This window comes from Serinus canaria, chromosome 4, assembly GCF_022539315.1.
Source record: "Serinus canaria isolate serCan28SL12 chromosome 4, serCan2020, whole genome shotgun sequence".
Lineage (NCBI taxonomy): Eukaryota > Metazoa > Chordata > Aves > Passeriformes > Fringillidae > Serinus > Serinus canaria.
In genome coordinates, this window is record NC_066317.1 from 46457234 (window position 1) to 46482156 (window position 24923).

The following is a 24923-nucleotide window of genomic DNA, read 5'->3' on the forward strand; positions in this document are numbered from 1 at the left end:
AGTTGATAAAATTTAATTCTAACCTTTGTTGTTGCATTGCTATGAATTAGTGAGGTTTCTGTTTTCCTCACTAGCTGTTCCAAATAATGGTAATATGGTATGGTGTTTGATCTGTGACTCAGTCTTTGCTGAGTGTGGGTTTTTATTGACATTTGCTGTATTTTTCCAATATCACAACTTTGCCAAAAAATCATTATACCCAGGAGAATTTGATCTTTGACTGATTTTAAGCTAGCTGGAGTTGCTGTTGATAAATTCAGGAAGTAGAAGCTGAGGCTGAGATTTTTCTCTAAATGTGTTGAGTCAAGAACATTTGGTCCTTGTAGTGGATTAACATTTTGACTAAGTTCAAAAGATGCTGTTCTGACCAAAATAGTCAGCTACCAAATGTGTTCTCTCTTGGTCAGGAGCCAGTTGCCAACTGTGCTTCAAATGAACAAAAATATTTTGGTGTCTATACCATTTGTGTCAAAGGAAAGCTATTGTACTCTATCTAATGTCAAATATGCAGTGCCAATACATAGGGATTTTCAACTTCCTTTTGCAAAGTAGCGAGAATCAAGGAAGGCAAAGCAAAACACTGGTTTAAACAGATTTTACTTTCACTCTTCTTTTTGAGCTGTTGTTTCTCAGAAATGTTCAAATTCAGTATTGTGATGCTATGCCTTATAGGCTTCCAACCCAATCAGTGATAAAAATTTATTTTGACATTAGCCCCAGAGAAGAAAAGCTGCATTATTTAGAAAAACAAACAAATGAAAAATTGGACAGAGCAACTGAAAAACAAGGCATCTCTTAATTTTCTGAAGTGTTATAGGACTAAATTCTTGCTAAGGGGCTAATTAAAGCATTTATCATGAAATTAAAATGTTTAATATTTGAAAATTCAGAGGTAAGAGATGAACTTGTTTGGACTATAATTTGTAGGATATAAAAGGATTGAACATTAAACCTGATTATTTTTCTGTTTTTAAAAATTAATTGTTTGAAATCTGTTAGACTGTACCATCATTAGAATCCTACATGCTGTTGACTTGAATTTCATCTCTGAAAGCTATGTATTTTTGCCTCTTTTTCTCAGGCTTGGTGTTCTTCCAGGCTCCCCTGACACTTTAGCTCCTGAAATTTCTCCCACAGCCATAGACATAGTGTGGATGTCTACAATTGAAAAAATTATACATAGAATAAATGATACCTATTTACTCCTCAAGCAGTACTTATGTAAGACAGATTCTGAGTCCCTTTATATAAGGTCTGCTGTGAAGAAAGATTTGCCAAGATGTAGCAAATTTTGCCTCAGAACAGCCTTTCTGATTGTTGTTGGGAACGGTCTTTCCTGCTTTCCTCCAACACATGGTTAGTAGGTGGCAGGACTTGAATCAGTTTAGCTCGAATATTAAAACTAAGAAGCCTTCTGAAACTTTTGTATTTCAACATGAAGTCTTAGATTTTCATTGTTATTGGGGAGTTTTGTTTATTGTAGTTGCACCTTTATTCCCAAGTCGCTTGTAAACAACAGTTTTTCCTAATTTCTCGATGTTAGACTTGCTGGTTTTCACTTTGAAGTCAAGGAATAGGAACATTTCTTGTAGAGATCATCATACACAGCTAGTTCATCACTACACACCCTTCCATCTCATCAGTTTTCAACTGGAATGTCAATAAGTGTTTCTGATTTTTCAAATACAAATACAACGAGATTAGAAATTTTCAGTGGAGGCTGTAAGTCAAATACAGAAATAATCAGAAGGATTGTTGTAGCATTCATCATTACAATTGAGGATGGTTCTTTAGAGATAGTAACTGAACTTGGAACCCTGTTTCTTTTTTTCAAATTTCCTCATTTCAGTTTGTATTTCAGGTTTTGTTTGGGGATTTTTTTTCTATACAACTTATTTTTACCTCTGTTTCAGATTCTAATTATCAGGTGGAATTCCTTAAGAGACGCTTTACAGAGCTGGTATGATATGTAAGACTGGAAGAATAAGGGAATGCATCAAGATTATCTATTTTTCAAATATATTAAAAAAAAAGTACTGCAATTACTTTTATGTAGTTATTATTTGAACTCAGTAAGAGAAGGCTAAAGAGTAAAGGAAATGCTAAATACACTTGGAATTTTTGGGGAGAATTGGGGAACATCTAGGTGGTGTTTTTATAATTTATCTGTTTCTGAAAAGTCAATGTTGTTGGCTCAGGTAATTGCCTTTGCAAGTTAAATCCATACACTGAAATTTTGATGATACTATCTCACATGATCTCTTGCAGAGTTTCTGTCCTTTTATTCTGTTGGGAAGGCTTTTTCCTCTGTGCAACATCCTGCCAAGGGAATCAGTATTGGAGATTGATTTGTCAGAAGCTGTGTCCAAGCCTGTCACTGCTGTTAGCTCTCTCTGTACTTTTGTTTGGATTCCTCTTCCTGGCACCAGGCATCCACCGTGTTTCAGGGTTGCTCTTTCTCCATGTCTGAATGAAAAAGGGATAATGACAAGTATTTTTATTTTCAGTGACAGCAGAAAAACATCCTGTAGTCTCTTTTCTAAGTAATCCCTCTTCGTATCTTTTACAGAACTTTCTTATTCTCCTTGGTGCTTCTTTTAGACTCAAAGTTGACTCTACATCAGGTATATGGAAAAAAGAGAGAAAATTATTCTGAGAAGGTCCTTTTCATAAATGAATATGAATAGAAAGACATTTTCTTCCCTAGACGCTATCATTCAAACTGGTTAAACACATTTTTTTCCAGACTTTTTTTTAATACTTCGTGTTTCGATTAAATGCTTAGACAAAAATGACTGAAGTTGACAGATTAGTCAGAAATAAAAGGCTTGAAATGAGTTCTTCCAATAGAGAAAAATTGTGCTGCAATTCCCTAGAAATATTCCACGTATTCTTGATAGTATGAAATGGCATATGTATCTGTCTGGCATTCCTTATGTATTTAAAAACGAATACATATTCCTTTGAAATGCAGTGATGGGATTGTGTTTCAGTTTTTAAGAGGGCTGTTAAAGGTTTTGATAAAAACTAACCAACAGTGCAGTTTCAAACCACAGTCCTCCTTCATCAGAATATTTTCAAGGATTTCTAGTCCCTAGTATGTAAGAGCCACACTCTGAAAGACCTGAAGGGAATTTCTGTCTGTCTGCTGTTTCCTTCTGTGCTCTGTGTTGTGTACACATCAGGAGCTGGGTTTTGGAGAAGAGAAAATGCACTCAGTTTATTTATCTGTGCAGTGAGCTTTGATGCTGATACACAAGTGCTTGTACAGAACCTGAGTAGTCAGTGCTCATGATTGGAGCATTGAGGGGGTTTGGAGGAGAACTCTTTCAGTCCTTGTATTGTAAGACAATTGCTTGTTTTGAGAGAAGAGAAAAGTAGAAAGTGAGATGGATTTTTTGTCCATTCTGGTAGGTGGGCCTAGGTAAAGCCCACCAAGCAGTGCAATGATGAAGTAGCTTATGCAGACTGCTGTAGTGTGTTAGTCCTTCTGTGTGCCATCTGCACCCTGCATGGATCTGCCCACAGAGACAACCACCAACAAAACCAGCTAATGATGTGATCCTCCTACTGTAAAGCTAATTTCAGCACTCGCTGAAAATATCTAGTGTGCAGGTTTAATAAATTGAATTGCAGAAGTTGCATCATAAACTTACACTTGTCACACGGACGAATATCAGGTTATGGTAAGAGTGCATGTAATGGGCAGATCATTTTTCTTTAACTAATTACATTTTTTTTAATCTTCTGTCTAAACTCCTTCTTGGTTTTCTTGAAGGTAATTTTGATGCTTAGATACATACCAATCATGTCTGCACCAGTTGCATACTAAGATTGTTAATGTTTTAAAACAAATCCAAAAAAACAAAATTGCATGTTTCCTTAAGGCATATATGAAAACTAGAATGTACGTTTTAAGAACTAAAATGAAGAAATTATACTGATGTAAAAATAAATGTTAATATGCAGTCCCTTAATTAGCTAGGCAAGATTTAGGTCCATGAATCTGAACTGTCTCATCAGTGTATCAACCACAGTATTTCTAACTGTTTTAAAGACTCAGTGAAAAGCTATATGTGCCATTTCCCCTTTGCTTGCTTTTAATTTTTTTTATTTGCATTTTTAAAGTTTTATATTTCAAAGTTTGTTTTTGTGGTTATATAAATATGTCTGTTAATGGCTTTAAGAGTGGTCAGGAAAAAGATAAATATACTTTAGATAAATGACTCAGAAAAATCTTTGTAAGTAGGGAATGAGGAACTCCGGCTTGAACTATTCATTAAACAAAATGCTGCGTTCCAGCAGCTAATTAATAAAATGTTCCATCTGCTTCAGGACAATACTGCTTGCTAATGGACCCTTAGAATTTTTAAGATATTTGGAACATGCCCATCTTTACTCTGGCTGCTAAAACTGCCAAAATTTGCCAACCATTTTTGGAAAGGATGAAAGTACATTTTTTATTTTTTTGAACAGATACAAATCTGGCCTAAGCAAAAAAAAAAAAAAAAACCCCGAAAAAAAAATGCTTATACTCAGGTCAGTTAAAACTTCTGCCAGAGACGCTAACATCTTTTTTATGGTGTGTAGTGTTATGCACAACAACTGCATATTAAAAGAGGAATAAAATTTCCTTGCCATTTTATTCTTCATTTAACTGGCAGAAGGTCAAGTGCTTCTTAAAACTGTTGCAAGACTCTCAGTGCCTGTACCTAAAATTTAATGTAAGGTAGTATAACACATACTTGAAAGATTATGTTTAATTGTACTGCATTAGAGTCTGGCTGTATTAGCACCATTTTAGACACAACACAGTAGGCAGCACTTTCTTGTCTAGAAATTATCACAGCAGTCCTCTGAAGACCTGGAAGTATGCTCCTGTGATTTTGTGGAGATATTGCACTATATACTGCAGAGTCCTTAGGTCATATCCAGAGAGAACAGGTGTTTTTCATAGAATATTTGCAGAATGAATGAAATATCAGGTATTAATCTCAGTATTTTTTCTAGAGTCCAGATTTGCCTTCGTCACAGACATTAGTCTTGACTGGAAAGTAACCATTGCACAGCATTTACCACAAAGTGGTATATATCAAACATATTGAATGGGAATTAGTCTCAAAACCTTTATGTAGCAGCTTTCTGTAGCTGGCTTTTTATCATATTGATTATATTCAATGTACTTCAATTCCTTCCTATTTTTTAACATGGTAAACATCAGTAGGGATATTCCTGCTCATAAGTAGAGTAGATTTGGCACAGAAGGGAGCATAGGATCAGTGAATATAGCACTGGGATGCAAAGGCAGGGGTTGTATTTTGCTTTAAATAATCATTTTAAATGGACAATGACAAAATTGAGATCATAATACTTGCATTGAAAAAAAATGCAAAGAAGTCTGTAGAAAGATAAGTTATTTAAGAACTATATGGGATTTTACTACCATTGTGGTAAATGCAAACAGAAGGTGTTTGTCATCATTCACACCAAACCTTGGTTTATCCCATTTCCATCTTCTAAATGAGTTGTTCTGAAATGAAGATCTCCAGCACAGACTGGATGGTGTTACAAACCACCCTAAAGGTGGGGCTAAATCAGGTTCTTATTAATTGATCCTGGGAGCAGATTAGGGTAAACAACACTGAATGACTGGTGTTTATAAGCACATATATATTTCTATTTCTATTTTATATTTATAATTTATAACTTATTTCTATTTATATATGAGTTAATTTTGGAAAATTTTGGATGCAACGGAAAGGGGGTGTGTAGCCATTTTGGTTATTAGTATCAATAGCAATACAGCAGTACAAAAGCATAAAAATAACACTGAAGAAAATTTCTAAGGAAATGAAAGAAAGAGAAGGAAAGGAGAATAGAAAGGTATCGCCAAACGTGGATTCAGCAAGACTTGATGTAATTTCAATGTTTGTTAGTCAAAGTGATGGTAACAGCTTTGATCTGCCAGGGGTGTGGGAAGCCCATGAAACATAGAGTTAATATGTATGTTAGTAATAACAATGAGTTAATACATATTCAGGTGTACAATGGGACTGCCCAAACACCTCTCCTGGGGAAGGGAGCTTTACACTGTCTGTTGCAACTGTGGATCATGTGCAGACCTCAGGTGGAAGACCCCAGAAATGAGTCTGGCAGCTGTGGTCTCCCCCTGCCAGGCCCAGCCAGGGCTTATTTTCAGCACATCAGTGGAGTTGGCTTTTCTTGTGGATACATTCCCTTCAGCCTTGTTTACCCCTCCTTAGACCTGAGATAATGGGACAATACTAGCGCCTTTATCTTATCTCAAGTTCCCATCTGGAGCTTACTTTCCAATTTTCCAGGAATTCACGAAGGCATACTGGGGAGAAGGAGACAGGGGTCTTCTGTGGTCTTAGAAGAGCAGTAGCTTCTTTATAGGGTTTGCCATAGTGGGCAAAGTCCTTTGGTGATTTCCTTAACAGTAACCATTACCTGCAGATCAGTCAGAGATTTCCCAGTAGGGTCTCTCAAGGATGCAGCTCATTTTACTGCTCATTCTTTCCTGCTCTTTCTACTTCCTTAGCTGTTGCCATGCAGCAGATGCAGGGTTTTGTGAAATGTTACTGTTTTGATTTAGTAGTATTTCATGTCTGCTTTTTTTTTCTATTTTATTTCTCTTGTAATTCTTTTTATGTATGTTGGAAGACAGTGAAAAAGCAGGATCTTTGAAGTTCTTTATTGATGGAAACATTGCAAAAAGGTTCAGATTTATATTCTAGTCATTTATGTGCAGAGGTGTTTGTCAAAAGAACCTGTAGGATGTATCACTCACTCCTGTTGAATTTCAGTGGAATTTCAAAGTCTTAATCCCTTCAGGCTCTTCTTCCCAATTTTTTATACCTCAAACATCAGTCTTACCATAAAAATGATTTCTTGGTAAAGCCCCTCAGATGAAAGCTACAAGGAGGCTCTTAGGGCAATGTTCCTTTAATTACCTGGTATTTCCATCCATATTTCATATACTCCCCTGCTGCTCCTGATCCTCCATGATATTATGCATTTTGTCACTTTCCCTGGTCTGCAACTGAACTGATAGGTAACTTGTTTTTTGTAAATGGGATTTTAAATCACATGATAGCCAGCAAATAAAACAACATATCAATCAGCAAATAAAAGAGGACAATTAAATGTGATCTATCATAGAGAAGTGAGCAAACCACTTGTTATGAGACAGTGTCTCTAGCAGTGATGAGGTACTGAACAAAATCAAGTATAATATCAAAGAAATGCATGTTTTAGAGGCTCATAGTTTTGTATTAAACAAATATATTTACTAAAATATTATCAGAGAAAATAGAAAATGGGATTAAAGAAAACCAAGCAAATAAATGTTCAGTGTACTGTCGTGTTAGTTTTATTTAAGTTTATTTTTAAAATTTAAAATTTTAATTAGAAAAATGACAAAATTCTATTACATTAATGTGCAACCTCTGGTATAGCTAAAAGCTGAGCTTCTGTTTTTTGTCAGATTAGTTTATAAGTATCCATAATTTCCAAAATACCTCTTTTAATTTGTCATGGTTTATTAAGAGAACTGCTTTCTCTCCTGTCCCTGTCATGCTCCTTCACATAACAGAGTTCTCTTTCCTTTAATCCTCATTGTCTCCTTAGCCTCTGGCCCTGACCTGGAAAAGGTCCTCACAGCTCTTTGGCTCGCAGGCCAAAGGAGCTGAAGAGAGCTGTCACTTGTCTCTGTCTAGTCAGCACTCCTTTTGTGTTGCTGTATGACTGATGGAGAAGAACCTTAAGCCTTGTTAATCAGCACACAAGGGAGCCAGCAGAAAATGACAGAGGCTGATAACTTCCTTGAAGTCACTTTTTTATTGAAATCCCTTGAAAATTTTATATTGGTTAAATTTTATCAGGCCTTGTCCATTCAAAGTAATTTACTTGAAAATGGTCTATGCAGAGCAATTGCACTAGTACAGACTTTTGCAGAATACTAATATTTTGAAGTCATGAGACCACATTTTGTACCTGTCCAACAAAACAAAATTGCACCAAGGTAGCATTTGCCAATACCCCGAATACAGTTTGCTTCCAGCATAGTTTTTAAGCTCTCCCATATCCAATTTTTATGCTGTGCTGACAGAAGCAAAACACCAATTCTGTTTACAGTTGAAGATAGTTGATGAATTTACATTATCAATGTTTAATCAGTTTTTTGTTTGTGCTGCGGTTTAACCCCAACCAGCAACCAACTAAACAGAAACAAAACCCACCAGATGGGATTCCCAGCCTGTTGATGCAGGCATCTGGTCCAGGTCATCAGTCTGTTTTTGCCTGCATCCTTTTTTCCCCACTGTACTGCTTTCCCAAGACTAAGCATCAGAGTAAGGTTCACCAGGCAGTGTGTGTCACCTGTTAATCATCAGCTGCTGTTTCCTACCTATGTACTTTTGTTCATAAAATCCACAGCAATACAGAGCCTTACATTCCTCTTCGGAAAAATCCTATATCATTCTGCTTGTATAATCTGTACCCCTTATGGGTTGCCTTGTTTCCTTACTTCCATGCTCAGCCATTCTCCCAGATCTTGAAAAGCTGGGTCACTCCACAGGAAAAGATACTGAAAGAACTATTTAATCTTGTGTATTTTTTTCTTACTTTCCTTCCTTACTGTGTTTACTGTAATTACCCGGGTCACAGATACTTTGTATATCAGAAATAGATATAAATATTGAAAGAGTTCAATCTAAAAACAACACCTAGTAGCCATGAAGACGAATGTCATAGCCTTAATACACTGACTTCCTGATTATTATTCTCAGAACTATACAAATTTTTGTGATGGTTGTTCTCCCTTGACAATTTTGCCAAGGGAATTTGCAAACAAAGCTTTTCTATTTTTGTTCTCAGATAGCAGATTAGTGTTTCATGGTGTCAAAAAAGCATATATTTATTCCATTACAGGAGTACACGATAGATGTGTTCTTCCGCCAGCGATGGAAAGATGAAAGATTAAAGTTTAAAGGCCCAATGAACATTCTTCGACTGAACAACCTAATGGCCAGCAAAATCTGGACCCCAGATACATTTTTTCACAATGGGAAGAAGTCAGTGGCTCATAACATGACAATGCCAAACAAGCTTCTACGAATCCAGGATGATGGGACGCTCCTGTACACCATGAGGTATGTCTGTTCGTCTCTTCTCCACTCCAGCTATTTCTTGATGGGATTTTTCCATTGAACAATTAAATCAGGTTTCAGGAGAACTCTCCTTTGTTTTATTTTTCTCTAAGCAGAAAGAAAGCTAGAAAAATGTATGTTTTGTTTCCAGTTCTGTTAAAAGTCTCTTGGATGATAATGAGTAGGATCAGTATTCCTATGTGTGCCTCAATTTTTGTTAGGAATTGAAGATATGGAACACCTGAATCAAGTTAAGTGAGACCTTCAGGTAAAGTTTACCAACTCTGTCTTAGAATGATTAAAATAATGTAAGAGTTTTGCTTGTTTCTGCAGTGATTGTACTGAATATGTGAGCCCCTAAGCAAATTTTTTATCAGTATCAGGGACAATAAAAAACCAGAGCAAGAACAAAGAGGTAATAAGGTCCCAAATTCTTTCCAGCATAAGCTAAAGGGAAAATACATCTTACTGTGTAATTATATAATTTAAATATTTAACTCAAAATTTTACTTTTTTTCATCTTGTGCATAATTTGCTAAGATAAATATTTCAGCTGGTAAAATGTATTAAATTTGCTTAGAAAATAGAATATAGAATATGAAAAATTATTAAAAAAATCGTGTATACACAGATATTAGTAGCATTTTTATAACACTGATTTCTTCTTTGGTAACTCTTTTGGCAATAATGTTACCTATGTGAATTTTTTTTAATATTTTACCCAAGTTTTCAGAAGTCCCTGACTTAGTTTTTTTCTTTTTCTTGGAGAATACTTAATAAATTGAAGTTGTTGTGCGTGTTGACTTAAAATCCCCAGCCTAAGTCAGATAGAAAATGTGAGCTTCAAAGTTAGCATGTACTTGGGTACTTTTTGCATGCAGCCATGCCAGCATCCTTGAAACCCAGTTTTGCTACACAGCTCTGAAACCCTTGCACTATTGAGTGTTGATGGGCAGAGTGCTGATGATATTGGATGATGTAGTGCTTGGAGAGATTCAGAAAAGTTTGCTTGAAGTAAATTCAGGCCCCCTATGTTGTATTTTTGCTTTGGCCAAAATCAATATGTGAGAATTATCTGTCTAAGCTGACTGAAATTCTCTTTCTCCAGAGAGTATAATAATCATATACTATAAATTATAGGAAATACTGTTTGAAACCATTATGAAGCATAAGCTGGGTCAGGTTAATTATAATTGACGAAGCATTTTCATTACTTGTGAGTATGTTGGTTCTCAGGGTGTGAGATTAATGTGTACACAGGTCTAACGGTTTTGCCTGGGTTTTAAACAACTGTTTTTATCATGTCTACATAAAATGATTGTTTGATTTACATCAGAGGCTCATGCAGTTCTTTCCTCTGCCTTCAGCTGTTTGCTGATTCTTATCTCTCGGTGCCCCTTGAATTCAGATAAGCATTCCTGGGGAGTGGAGGAGTAGAAATATTAAATCTTTTTTGGTGGAAGGCTGGGAGAATATGGCAGAGAATACAATGACTAGGAACCACTGGGAATACAGAAGGATGTAACTGAGGTTTGGGGCTGGATGAAGAGGAAAAAAAGGCATACAGAAAAAAATCTCTACCCAGAGAAGACTTAAGGATAGGAAGGAGAAACATAGATTTTTTTCCTTGGCCTTTTTTTTTTTTGTATAATTAAAAATAATGGGGAAGTCCATGAAAAGCTTTCTTCAAATTGATTTAAATTATTTTTTACTATAGTAATCCCATATATGATACTAGGATATTTCACAAAATGGGCAAAAGCAGATGCTTTGTTAACATACTGTAATACTTTACATAAATATAAAGAATAATCACTAGTAACATGGAGAATGAGCAGCAGTAATCTTTTGAAAGAACCCAAATATTTTTTCTCTGTATATTCCATTCAAACTATAAAAAAAAAAAGAATTCAAAAGACTGGAGTTCAGTTCTTTGGCAAGTTAATTGTATTTTAGATGCTACTTTAGGAGCTGTAGTAGCACACGATTACCACAGAATATTATGAGAAGAAAATTATTTTTCTTAACAGCCCAGTAGTACTCAATTTGTGTTTTTCTTTAAATGACCTTTGTTCATAATTTTGAGGTCACCTTTTACAGGTTCTTGATATGATAAGTCAATGCCTTTCAAAGGAACACATAAAATGGAAGAGGTAAAAGCTGATTTAAATTCTTGTTAGTTTAATGTAAAATTTCAATTCAGTCTATTAAATTGGCATGAACTCTGTTCATTTCTGTAGAACTGATTTTCTTGTCCTGCTAAATGACTTAAATGCATAGAGATTTTTTGCCTTTTAGGCTTACAGTCCAAGCTGAATGTCCAATGCACTTGGAGGACTTCCCTATGGATGCTCACTCGTGCCCACTGAAATTTGGCAGCTGTAAGTATATGATGGGAAGTGGAGCCTTTGATTAGTGAATATCTAACATTTCTCAGCATAATTTTGTTTCTGTAAATTGTTACATGAAAAATGTAAACCACAAGATGGGACTTAAAAAAAAATAAATCTGTAACCTGACCCATCAAAATCTCTTTTCTCTATTCAAGTATTGTGTCTTTTAGTGTATTTTAAAGATATCATTAGTCCAGTTAACAATAAACACCCTGCACCTGATCAACACTGCACTGGTCTACTTTCATTGCAGTGTGCAAATCATACTGACCCACACAGAACTGGATGCATGTAGCCTGTGTAGCATTAACAAAGAGAAGATTGAGGAATTCAGTGAGTGGGTTTTTAAAATTTATCACCAGAACTTAGTTTCTCTTTATTGTTAGTGATAATTTTAATGTTCTTATTCAATGAACCTAGTAATGAATGGCTTCATGTGATAAAAAATTTCATTCTTTAGTGCATTTGCATGTTACAGACAGGTGGAATTTGACCTCACTAGTATTATTTTTAACAGCAGCATTATTTCACTTTTTTAGATTACAGCCATTCCTCTTGTTCTTTATTATATATATTTCCTGGATTTTTTACACAAAAAGTTTTTTTTTTTTTTTTTTTTTTTTTTTTTTTTACTTTGGCTGCTGCCTACATTCTCTGCTAGGCCCAGGAAAGGAAATTTTTTTTTTTTTTTTAGGAAAAAGTTAAAGCCTATAAATTCTGGCTGACTTCACAATAGTTGTATCAACCACAGAATACAAAACACTAAGGACCTCATTATGATGCTTGTCATAGCACTGTGCTGCTGTGCACACTCTCTGTCCATCTTGCCTCAATATCCCTTTTCCTTGGAGTTTGTAGCAATTTAAACAAAGCCTGTGTTCTGGTGATGTTTCCACATTTGAAGGAAATCTTAGCTATGGAGATAAAAGATTATTAGAATGAATACTAGTTGCACCATGGAGCCTTCACCTGCCCCCTCAATATTATATTTGTAGTACATAATGCAGCCTAAATAACTAACACCAGAGATGTTAGCCAAAATCAGCTACTGACTAATAATATTTAGATATATGTGCCCAGCAAGGCATGTTGGATTTTTAAAGGTGTTGCTGGAAAAAAGACTCCTATGTAGCCTCAAAACAATTTGAAAACTCCTGTAATAATGGAACTGATACTCAGGCCAAAAGACTACTTTCTTCAGGAGCAGTTTTAGGTTGGAAACCCTTATTACTAGGTGTATTAGACTTTGTGTGAATCACTTCCTTCTATCTGTCTTTTTTTTTTTCTGTCTTGGTTGATTGTTTTTCTTATCAGCTTGCTCTTTTTTTCTCTGCCTATGATTTTCAAATAATCAGAGAGATTCTGATTATATGTGAGCAATGTGATTTTAAAAAGTGTATTTCATTTCCCTCAAAGTCACCTGTGCCTGTTGGCACATTCAGGAGACTCCTATTTCTGTTCACTTTGAATGGCTTCACACACATTTTATTTCTTTACCTAGGACTCAATTCTAGACAACTATCATTTTTCAGCTTTTATTCTGGGATGGAATCTGAATTATGAATAGTGGTGAAAATAAGCAGGAATCCTGAGGATTTTGGTTTAACAAGTTTGCCAGTGGTGTATATTTGTCACAGCTCTTCATATGCTGCTAATCTTACGTTGCTAGGAGGGTCATCAGCACGTATGAATGTCTCTTTTTTATACATAACAGAAAAGCCAAAGTGAATGTAGGGGAGTAGCTGTAGCTTAATAGATTGCTTTTCTTTATTCTTTTCAAAAAGTCTAGCTGATGGTGAAGAGAATGGAGACAAATCAACAATTTGCCATGCTGCTGGTTTGCATTAAAGCAGAGATATTTTTGTGTAAAGCTGGAAGGCTACATGGGAAGTGTTAAAAATCTCTACTTGCTACCCACCTGCTAGATTTCGTTAGTCATGCAATTTATGGCTAGTTGCATGAAGAAGCTACTTTCTGAGCCTCTAGAGATTTCTCTAGTGAAAATGTTTGCAGACCAACAGTAATGATGCTTTACTTTTTAATTGCACTGCAATTATGGTGCAGGATTTAAAATGTACTTGTCTCAGTCAATCAGAATGAACACCCAACTTCTTCCATCAGTGGTTTATCCTTTTTCTTTCATATTCCATTTGTTAATAGCATATTAGACAGGAAAAACTTTCAGAACATACTTATTTTTTTTCCTTGCTTTTTGGAGAGGCATTAGTGCTGTTTAAAATACAGTGTTGATTTGCTTTCATGCTAGTTTATTTTGAGAGACCAGGCTAAATGTATGTTTGATCATGAATGTACTGAGAGAGCAGCCTGTTTAATGTTGGTGTGTGCCCCAAAATAATGGACATTAGTGAGATTTAAGAGGGTAGGCAGAACAAGGTGCCAGGGTGTTTTCACTGCTGGCTTGCCATATTTAACTCTGGATTTCAACTAATAACAAAATTCTTGTGATACATCCCCGAAGTTGAGCATGGAGACAATGGAAGGTCAGAACTATACAGGAATGCATTTTAAAAATTTTTGTGTGTCCTAAATGTTGCAAATTGTTCTTCTTTTCATCTGCCTTATCACAAATTGTAGGATACACATAATATCTAATCTCTGACAAGTCTTTTAACAGTGTAGTAGAGATGTTGTTTGTGGTTTATTAGAAAGAAATTGTGGTTAATAAGATCACAAGTGAGTGCCCTGTTCCATGCTGCAAAAGGTACTTACTTTACAGTAAAGCTATTTTACACAACCAAAGATATTTTTTACCACATAATTTTAAATTCTTTGGGGTGAGTTTTATTTGAAAAATAAGTAGCTCCTGTAATTCTGTGAGTTTTGATGGATGCTGTGTAATTTAAATTGTTGATGAAATATTTTATCTTGTTTCTCCCAGATGCATACACAACTTCAGAAGTGACATACATTTGGACTTATAATGCATCAGATTCAGTGCAAGTGGCACCAGATGGCTCAAGACTGAATCAGTATGATCTTTTAGGCCAAACAATTGGAAAAGAGACAGTTAAGTCAAGTACAGGTTAGTTAAAGATATTTTGAAATATTTTGGAGAAAAAGGCAGTTACTGGCTGTGGAAACTACATTCCAGGTGGTGTGAAAGGCTTCTGAAATAGAATGTTGCAAAATGTGATCTATTAGACATGTACTGAACAAGTAACACAAAACAGAACTTCACTGATTTTTTCAAATTATAATTAACTGGTGATGGCAGAGGTGAATTTGCCCTCAGTAACTGTTTTTTAAAATGCTATCTGGAGCTTCATGTTTAATCCTAACATTTGTAAGTCAGGGTTGGGATATTTGTTAAATTTCATATTGTAAATGACATAGATTTTGTCTATTAAATGGCAAAGCAGACAGGTTTCAACCATGCTTCCCTTCCATCATGATTTTGACATTAAACACTGGACTATTCTGCTAGACTCTAGACTGTTTTTCTGCATGTGCCAGGCTGTGATGGACCCCCATGACTGCTTTCTAACTGTGATTAAATTCTCAGAGAGCTGTTGTGTGAATGCAGAGAGTTGCTCATATGCAGAAGATTTCAAGACTGAAGTACTGCTCAGTGCATACAAGGGTTCTTGGAAATTCCTTAACACTCAACTCTCATGGAACACAGTGGGAATATGAAGGAGCTGTACTCAAAATCTTTCTTATACTCTATAGGGTGCTTTTGATTACAAAATACCTTTGGCCCAATATAACCCTAGAACATTTGTTTCACATGAATGTAGCAAACGTTCTCTTATCAAAGAAATGGACTTTCTTAAGATGATAACCTTTTGTTTCATTGTATTTTGTTTGTTTGTGGCACCTAGGTGAATATACAGTAATGACTGCTCATTTTCACTTGAAGAGAAAAATTGGTTACTTTGTCATTCAGACTTACCTCCCCTGTATCATGACTGTCATTCTGTCTCAAGTGTCATTCTGGCTGAACAGAGAATCTGTACCTGCCAGGACAGTCTTTGGTGAGTATACTGAGTGGCATTAGCTCTGTTTGCAATAGCTGAAGATGCTAGAAAGTACTCCTTAAGTAAAGGGCTTTTTCATTCAAGTTAAAGTGTTTGTAAAATATAATATGATTTCTAGTCCAAACAGCTTTCAACTGCAGCTTACACATCTCCTGAGAATCCCAAAGGTCTTGGAAATTAGTCCATGCAAGCAAACTGTCCTCATATCCTTGATTCTTAAGAGAAAAAAAAAATCACAGAGTAGAAAAAAGATGGTAATTTTTCTATTTAAAAAGTAAATTTAGTAAACTTAGATGATTTTGGTATTATCCAAGTATTCTGGTACTTGGATAAGCAAATTTCTAAATTTATTTGTAAATTAGGCAAATTAAATTTGAATTTTTTGAATTATTTGTATTAAAATTTTAAGCTGAAGTTCTTTTAAAGAAACCCTATTCTGGGGGGTTTGGGCAACACTTTTTCACTAATTCAAATTGGAGATTACTGTGAGGCAGGTTCAGCAGAGCAATAAAATTGTGTTCCTCAAAGTAACAAATGACTTTCTTATTTGCAAAGCAAAATTCATTTAGTTTGCTTGCTTTTAAAGAAAAAGAATAAAATTATTGTCTGTGTGGAATCAGCCATCAAAAATGCTGCATAAAATTGTATGCTTAGTCATCAGTAAGCACCGTGTACTCTTCAAAAAATAGGCTAAACTCAAATGCATGTTAAATACGCTGCACAACAAAGCATTTACTGTCTCTCCTGGTAGAGAACACACCACACAAAGCACTGTGAAAATTGCAGGTTTGAATATGAGCCTTACAGAAGTCAGATGAAATGGATCAGTGGTTTCAGTGGGACCAGAATTCTACCGTGCAGCGTTTTCCAGGCAGCTATCAGGCAGATTCTTTGTCTTTCTTCAGAATCTTCTGTGAATTTATCCATTTTTGATTATGAAAATGTACACTCCTGTTTTCCACCTCGCAAGTACAAATCCTTCTATATCTCTGCCCTTTTGTGTATCCACTCCAATACATATAGGACAGTGTTACTGGTTTCTGCAAAAAAAGTCTCACATCTGCTCTTCCTGAAATGCACTTTCTGTTACTGTGTCACTGATAAAAAGGCACTCCATCCATAACAAGGACCTGGGATAGTTTTCCTGAAATGTGTCCCTTCCTGCACACCTGTTCTTTGTTCTTGATTTATTTTCTGTTTAATTTATTTATTTTTTAGAAATAAGTAGTATCTGCATGGCATTTTGATGCTTTGCTCTCCTGGGGTTTAGTATAACATGGATAATGAAGTGTCCTGCTTCAGGATGTCTTGAGGGAAGTGCATAGGAGGGCCACAAGAACAGAATCACACCACTCAGTGACACCAAATCTGAAATCTATTTACTAAAAATGATGGGTTTATTGCAGACTTAGCAGTTTTATGCAAGTATTTTATTCCTGCCACACAGACATGCACCCTGTACGCCACTAACGGCTCTGTCCCATCCAGGCACCCTTAACCCAGGGAAACAAGACACATCCAGGCTCTGCCTTTTGGAGAAACAGCCCTAGCATGCAGCAGGGCTTTTCCATTGGGTTGGGTTGGATTTTCCCTGAGGAGCTATTTCATAACATTCTTTTACACTCCAGATGAGATTGTCAGCAGAAGCTGCCAATGGGCTCTGTAAATACACAGCCTCAAGTGGCTCTCCCAGGCTTTCTCCATAGCTACTGGCAGCAATTGTCACTGGGATTTCTGATTCCCTCTGGTCTCTTGCCTGAATGTGCTACAAAAACGTGCAGTTGGTCAGAGCCTCATAACAAAGTTCCTCTGGAGCTCTTTAGTGGTTTTTGAGAGTACTGAAATATTCTTGTCAGCTGGAGCTGGGCTGGTGCACTCAAGGTTTCATCTGGGTGATACTTTGGAGTAGACTCCATCCAGTGACAAAAGAAGCTCCTACTACAGTTACATTATTGAAACTAGCTGCATTCAGCAGAGAATATAAAAATTGTAGGGGGTATTTCTTTACACTTCTATTGATCATAGTTAATTTTTAGTTTTTATATGGAGTAGTCACTTGTTAGATACCCATCTTTGCACTGTATATTAAATATATCATTTAAAAAATATAATTAAACAGAAGTTATGGGTTTGACAAAGTGTTTTTGAAAATCAATAAGAAATTTATTTCGGTGACCTTGAGAGCCAAGGACCAGCTACTGGAGTCCTGTTCCTTTCAATGAAACATGACTTCAATTTATTCAAAGCACCACTTAGCATGCCTTATTTCATGGGTGGAAGAAGTTACTTTTCTTTTCCCTTTTTATTCTCTTGCAATGTGGTTTCAAGTTCTAGGCTAACATTAGGGGGGTGGGTATAATGAGGCTAATTTTATAATTGAGCTCTTTAATCCCTTTTCTTTATGGCATCTATTTAATATTACTATATTGCTTCAACTTTGCTTTAAATTATTGGAAAAAGTTTCGTCATCGTTGATTAAATAAGTCTTGAATGTGTTTTCTCTAGAAAATAAATCTGATTGCATTCTTAATTAAAGAGAATAAGACTGGTTCATAATGCCTTCATTTAGTGCAAGATTACAATCTGTTTCATTTAGTAATGTGTTTATTGTTATGCATTTAGTGTCAACAACATTAGCAAAACTAATCTTGTGCAGCTTATTGGATTCTTGCTTCATTTTTAATGGGTCATAGCACTTATAAGTATCACATGTGTTTGAATAGCAGCATTAGATGCAGGTGACAGAAAATCAGAAGTTAGTTTTCATAGTGCTACAGTTATTCATGCTTTGAGTCACATGGAGTATCAATGAGAATGATAAATGTAGTTAGGGATATAATATTTTTTAACTGAAGCAGGAAAGAACAAAAATTAGTCTTATTATTTATTATATTTAAATTCACATAGCTATGTTCTTTTGTCAGTTCACTGTGATAATTTTAGTGTTACTCTGAGTTCCTGTGTCTGTTTTCACTTGTTCTTGGTGTGTGTCCTTTCCATGGGGTGCAGTCCTTTAGGAGCAGAGTGCTCCAGCATGGGTCCCCTGTGGAGCCACAGGTCCTGCTGGAAGCTTCCATAGTGCCACAGCCTCCTCCAGGCTTTCAGCTGTTCTTTTGTGGGGGCCTCTGCTCCACCGTGGGCCTCTCTGTGGGCTGCAGGGGCACAGCTGCTTCCCCATGGCTTTTTCCACAGGCTGCAGGGGGATCTCAGTCTCATCTCTGGTGCCTCCTCCCTCTCCCTCTCCAGTGACCTGGGTGCCTGCAGAAGTGTTTCTGTCTCATATTCTCACTTGTCTTCCCTGCCTGCAGCTGCTCCTGCTCAGTATAATTTTTTCTCCATCTTAAATGTGTCATCCCAGAGGCACTGCCAGTGCCTTGGGCTTGGCCTTGGCCTGTAGTGATGGGTCCCTCTTGGAGCTGGCTGCCTTTAGATCTCTCAGGCATGGGGGAAGCTCCAGGAACTTCTCACAGAAGCCACCTCTGCAGCCCCCACTACCAAAAATTTGCCATGCAAACCCAAAGCAACTTTTTAATTGTGACACTGCAGAAAGAGGAACCGAAGGAAAGTTCTGATTTGTTCTCTGGTTATTCTTATATGGGAATTGAAAAATAGAGACCCATCCTTTTGAGCGATTCCATAAATATAAAGTACATTTGCCCATTTAATTTAAAAAAAATCTCAATTGTCTCTATTCTTCTCTCCTTCCACATGCTGCAGATTATCTTTTGTGCCTTTAGAAATATCCCACCACTCACATATTTCTGTTTATAATTTCTTAATTGGGAATTTCTGTTACATGTAGATACAATAATATAGTGATAGGCAGTGGGTAGTGGAAAACTAGCCCTGAGTAAGAGACTGAGCTGGCTGCAAACAAACCAATATGCCTCCTCAACTTAGTTATGTGTGAAGACACTAGTTCATATTCCAGGGGTGGCATAATTGCATGCAGCTTTTCCTGGAGTTGGGGTGAATAGCATTTGCCATTTGGCTTTGGGAATAAACCTGTCTGTTGCTCAATGGGAAGTTGTGTTCCACTGCTCAGTATTGACACAGTGAAGCAGCATGGTACCAACTTCACCGTATGGATTTGTGGCTTACCCAACTGATTCAATTCAACTGTTCTGGAAATAGATTTTGTTATGGTTCTTGTCTCCCAAGCTACTTAAAAAGGCTGGTTGGTGTTGTTATTTTAGTGAAAAGGGTAGACAGAGTGCTTGAGCTATTTTCTATAATCTTTCTCTCAATGGTGGTTGAGATTTACCTGCTGGTGTTCAAGGAAAATCACAGTATACCCCTTTTGTATTGCATTCCCTGCTAACACATATACATTAAGTAAATAAAAGCAAACCACATCACGTGTAGTGAAATGTTATGGTGCAATGCTTTAATATCATGCTACATACAGAATTTTTAAACTTTTGTTTACACTTCTGTTTGGTCCTGGAGTGATAAAATGAATTGTAATCTGTATCTCTGAAATGGTCAGCAATCGTTTCTTTCAGCTGTTGCTTGTATTTATTAATCTCTTTGGGTTTTGGACCAGGTTGGGATATTTAATTACCAAAACACATTTGCAATTACTGTTAAAAAAATAGAACAATCAAATTAATTTCCTAAATTAAAAAAAAAAAGTGATTTAAAAATCTTTTTGTGATATGTTCTTCAACCATTATGTGTAAATAATAAATGTGGGCATAAAGTAGTCATCTTGACAGATTTTAACTTCAATATATATGTGTTAACTCCTCCAGTTTCCACTCTCTGTTTCTACTTAGACATTTCTAGTTTTTCAGATTACCTCTTCTACTGTTATAAGCATAACAGAGCTGCTATTTTCCAGAGATACAAGTTTAATGCTGGTGAAAAATGTTAAATTTGCAGCTCTGGAGATGGATTTTATCTCTCCAGCAAGCAAATGCTGTTTCAAAAGCAGCACCATTAAAAAAAAATTTAAAAATCCCAGGCAATCAGATAGCTCCAGTCTTGGCTGTAATGGATAAACCCGTAGTGATAGAAGATATTCAGCTTTGTAGGCATGCACTGCTGAGAACAAACATGTAAGGATGTTTACTGTTAAGTAAAATTTGTTTGGTCTTTGGAGAAAGAAGGTGGTTGGACGGTTTATTTTTTGTATCATTTTCAAAGATGAACTGATGACTGCTCATGGTCCCTTGCAAAATAACATGTGACTTTCTTCTGGCATCAATTCAGTTCCACATCTGCTGGGTGCTGGGCTATAGAAGAGAGTTCTTGCCCTGTATGTAAACTTTTCTGCATCATAGTGAGATATCATGCAGTCTTTACATAGCCTTTTAAATGTTTTTTTGACCACTTCATTGTAGGGGCTACAATCTACTCACTGTTTTTTATACCAATTTTAGTTCAATAGTGTTGTGAATTAAATGAGCAAAGAGGATCAGTTTTGTTCTGATCAGCGTATGGGTTTTGTGAGGTTTTAAGTTAAATCTTTATGAAATAAATGAGTTTTGTTTTTTCAAGTTGACCAGGTTCTTCCACATTAATAACTTTTCAGTCCTCTCAAGTTTAGCAGTGGCAAGGAGGCAGGTTATTTCCATTCAGTCCTTTTTCATAAAGAAGACTTGATAAAACTGATTTTTCAAATTAACTATAATGTGCAAAATCATCTGTCTTTTCTCTGAAGAATAATAGCAATCTAAAAGAACTAGAGAATCCTAAACTTACAGATATTACAGATGAAATTTTCTGTCCAATTTTTTCCCATTCAGTTCAGGTTAAATGACTGTGGTAGCTTGAACATCACTGAATTTGTAGAGTGAAGGAATAAATGAAAGTATGTTGGCAATGGTCTGACAGTTTGCTGCTTGATTAGCATTTGGATCACAAAGTGTGCAACTTGCTGAACTTTTTAGAGAAATTGTCAAGTGGTAGCATGTGGTAACAAGATATAAATTCACAATGTTTTAACTGGGACTAGGAAAGGTCAGCAGTAAATCTTAAATCAGATTTCTGAAGAAGTCAATGTGGTTTCCAGCATATTAATTTACTCTATAAAGTGGGATTTAAACTGAGCAATACCTTAGCAACTGTATATATTTACATGTGGATAAGGTCACCTTATATCTGAGAAACATTCACTTTACTGATACCTCTGTATAATTATAGTGATTTATCTGCAGCTCAGGACCAGTTTACATGTGATAATTATAAATGTAAGATAGGCTGTCTTTTCCCTGAGGCTGAAAATGATTAAGCCATATGCATCAGGAGAGACCAAGTTCTTTACAAAATATATTTTGTCTGCAGATTTTCATACTGTCCCGTGTGTTAGCTGCTTCCTTTTCACTCTATAGCCTAGGAGATGCCAGCAGTGTCATGGCTGATTCCAGGCCATCCACTTCTTTAATGTATGGAGGCTGAAAAGCGGCAATTAGAGATTTATGTTTGCTAAGGTGTCTCCTGTGTGACTCAGCAGGATGCTTCTGTGTTTTGTTTTCCGTGCTGCACAGACCTTTGAAAGCACTGAGGCTGAGTCCCCTTAGCTTTGCTCTGTCACCCTTTGTGGCACCTTCAGAGGTGGAGAAGCTTTACTGGAGGGATGAAAATTGTGGAGTCTGTGGAGGTCTCGGTAGATGCACATGCTGCCTCTCTTCTCTTTCCCACAGTGGTTAAAATTGCTTCTTCTCTTGTAGCAGAAGGAAAATCAGAGCTATGTTGATCCTCCAGAACCCAGGTGACAGATTGCTGACAGCAGAAGATCTGGCTTAGGGAGAGTGACTTTACTTTCTCTTGGGAAGCCTCCTACACCATTTCTATGAGTGTGTATTTGTTGAAGCTGTGATGTGCTGTTACTAATATTTCTGCCATGGCATCTCCTTTGCCTGTCATAGTGAAGTGTAGGTTTCACAGCTGATCTGTGCTGAGTATATCACTTTGTGTTGCCTCTAATTCTGCAGATGCACTTAATGGCGTGCCACAAAGGGAATAGTTTAGTTTGTCTACATGTGATTCAGCCTGAGGTGGGAGAACTGATTTACTCAAGGAATGGAGACTGTATTTATGGCTGTGGATTTCTGCTTGCTAAATCTGACTCAGACAAAAGTTCTTCTCCTCCTTTCCTCCCATGTATCTTCCTGATTCTTTTGGGAGGGATATTTTTATTTTTTTTTTAACCAGGTCCTCATTATGTAAAAAGTACTGCAAAGTTCTTTTAGTAACTGCCACAGTGAATGCACAGCCTTTCTGTATCACCAGCTCTTGTTTTCTGACACATAATACAGTAACAATAATCTGTCATTTCAAATCAATGCTGTTCTAGAATACAGTCCATGTTACCTGAATGTACTTACCCTGTTTATGTCTTTGAGTATGTCACTGAATGGTTAGTAAGACTGCAACTGTAAAGAAAAAAAAAATTCTCATTAAAAAAGTGTATTTGTAGAGTAATTTCAGTAAATATGTGTGCCAAACCTGCAGCCATTGCAGAGAAGCCAGCTACCAAACATTAATCATTATTACTCTAATGTTACTAAAAATTATGAATCTGTGAAGAAATTACTAATTTTGTTCCTTACAATAACCTATCCTGCCCTGACAAGTTAAGAAAAATTATTTTCTGTAAGTAAAATCGTAAGTAAAATCATCAGCTCATCTAAAAAAGGAAAGTTTAGACAAGAAATTGAACTGACTTCAAAGGAAAATCCAGATACACATTTAATACAATTCTAGCAATGTTTGTCACCAATTTAGGAAAAAAAATTAATTGTGTTTCAGATCATACGCTGATATTGTTTGGTTTATTTCTGCTAAAATTCAAAATCCAAACGAAATTGTTGATGTTCTGTTTTTGTGTCCCCTTGCAGGAGTAACAACTGTGTTGACAATGACAACACTGAGCATCAGTGCTCGAAATTCACTCCCCAAAGTAGCATATGCAACAGCTATGGATTGGTTTATTGCTGTTTGTTATGCATTTGTATTCTCTGCATTAATTGAATTTGCAACTGTAAATTATTTCACAAAACGAGGATGGGCCTGGGATGGAAAAAGTGTAGTGAATGATAAGGTAAGTCCTAAGGAAATTGTCCTATTTCCAGTCAATTACCTAAACCAGCTCTAATATATTGCTGTGATATTTTTCTATATTAAAAAAAAAAGCTTTAAATCAAAAGAATGTAACGTATTTTCTGTCCTGAACAGGAATATTTCTGCCCTTATGCTAATCTCATTTGGTGTCACTAATCAGATTTGGTTCTCAAGAACAGTATTTTTTTTTTTTTGGGAACTGTCTTGTTTTTTCACTCCTCAGATACAACTGTTTATCTGGTGGTTCATAAAATTTAATCCAGATTATATTGGTGGATCATTTTTTGTATTTTTAAATTTAGTTGAGTTGGGAACAAAAAAATATACAGAAATATGTAATGTATAATAATTTTCATGGTATGTAAGCTGTAGAAAAGCAAATTAATGTCCATATATGTAAGTGCTATGAATAACAAAATCTAGAACTTCTGATCATTTCCAGTATTCTGACAGTTATTGCTAATGATAGCTAGACATTAATTTTAAAACTACTTTAGATAGCAGATGTACAAAATTCTTCACCTATGATGTGTTGATGTTTTGAGTCCCCAAACACAGTCATGCCTTAATTTTCTGGTCTTTATAATGGTTTTTGCCATGATGGATTGAAGAAGTTTAGACCTGATAGAATTTCTCATTTCACAAATGAGAAATTGACATATCTAAATTTGTGTATTTGCAGTTTAGAACTGTAATAACGCAGAACAATTATTAAAGCTCACTCTTTGAGCTTTAATGATTTGACTGATTACTATATTTTATCCTTTTTTCCTATCTCAGTTCTTGATTTTACCAATGAAAACAGATTTCTTCTGAAAAATACACAGATTTCTGGTATCCTTCTTAAAATAGGATAGAATTTTATTTGCTTTCTAAATGATTATAGTAAAGGTGAAGCAGGTTTCATTCACTGATTTGTCATCATTTTGAGTGCATAAAGAAGCATGCATGAAGAAGCAATTCATAAAGAAGCAAAATGTTCAGTTAATAGTAAAGGAGAATTAGAAGAAATCTTCATTCTTCATAATTCCCTGTGACTTCTGGAAGGGCATGAGCTATCCATAACTTCAGGATCTGTTACCTCCAGCGAGAGCTAAATCAGGGCAAGTTTATCAGCATGTCACGAGTGAAGCTTTTCAGACTGGCACATTGCCCTGTATGCCAGTTATTGCCATTATTACAATAATGCCAATTATAATTGTAATAATGCAGGGAGCCCTTATAAACTCTCTAATCATCCTCTGGTTATTTCTTTAAAGTACAACAGTGTTGTCTCATGGTTTTCGGAGTAGCAA

At 36.0% G+C, this 24923-nt stretch overlaps 1 protein-coding gene across 1 annotated transcript in view; it reads left to right on the forward strand.

Annotated features, from left to right (window-relative positions):
• GABRA2 (gamma-aminobutyric acid type A receptor subunit alpha2) overlaps positions 1-24923 on the forward strand; it is a 58418-nt gene that overhangs the window by 29545 nt on the left and 3950 nt on the right. The window contains exons 5-9 of the mRNA XM_050973679.1: positions 8953-9173; positions 11469-11551; positions 14463-14606; positions 15406-15558; positions 23406-23608. Coding sequence (XP_050829636.1) covers positions 8953-9173; positions 11469-11551; positions 14463-14606; positions 15406-15558; positions 23406-23608 — 804 coding nt within the window. The remainder of the gene's footprint in view (positions 1-8952; positions 9174-11468; positions 11552-14462; positions 14607-15405; positions 15559-23405; positions 23609-24923) is intronic.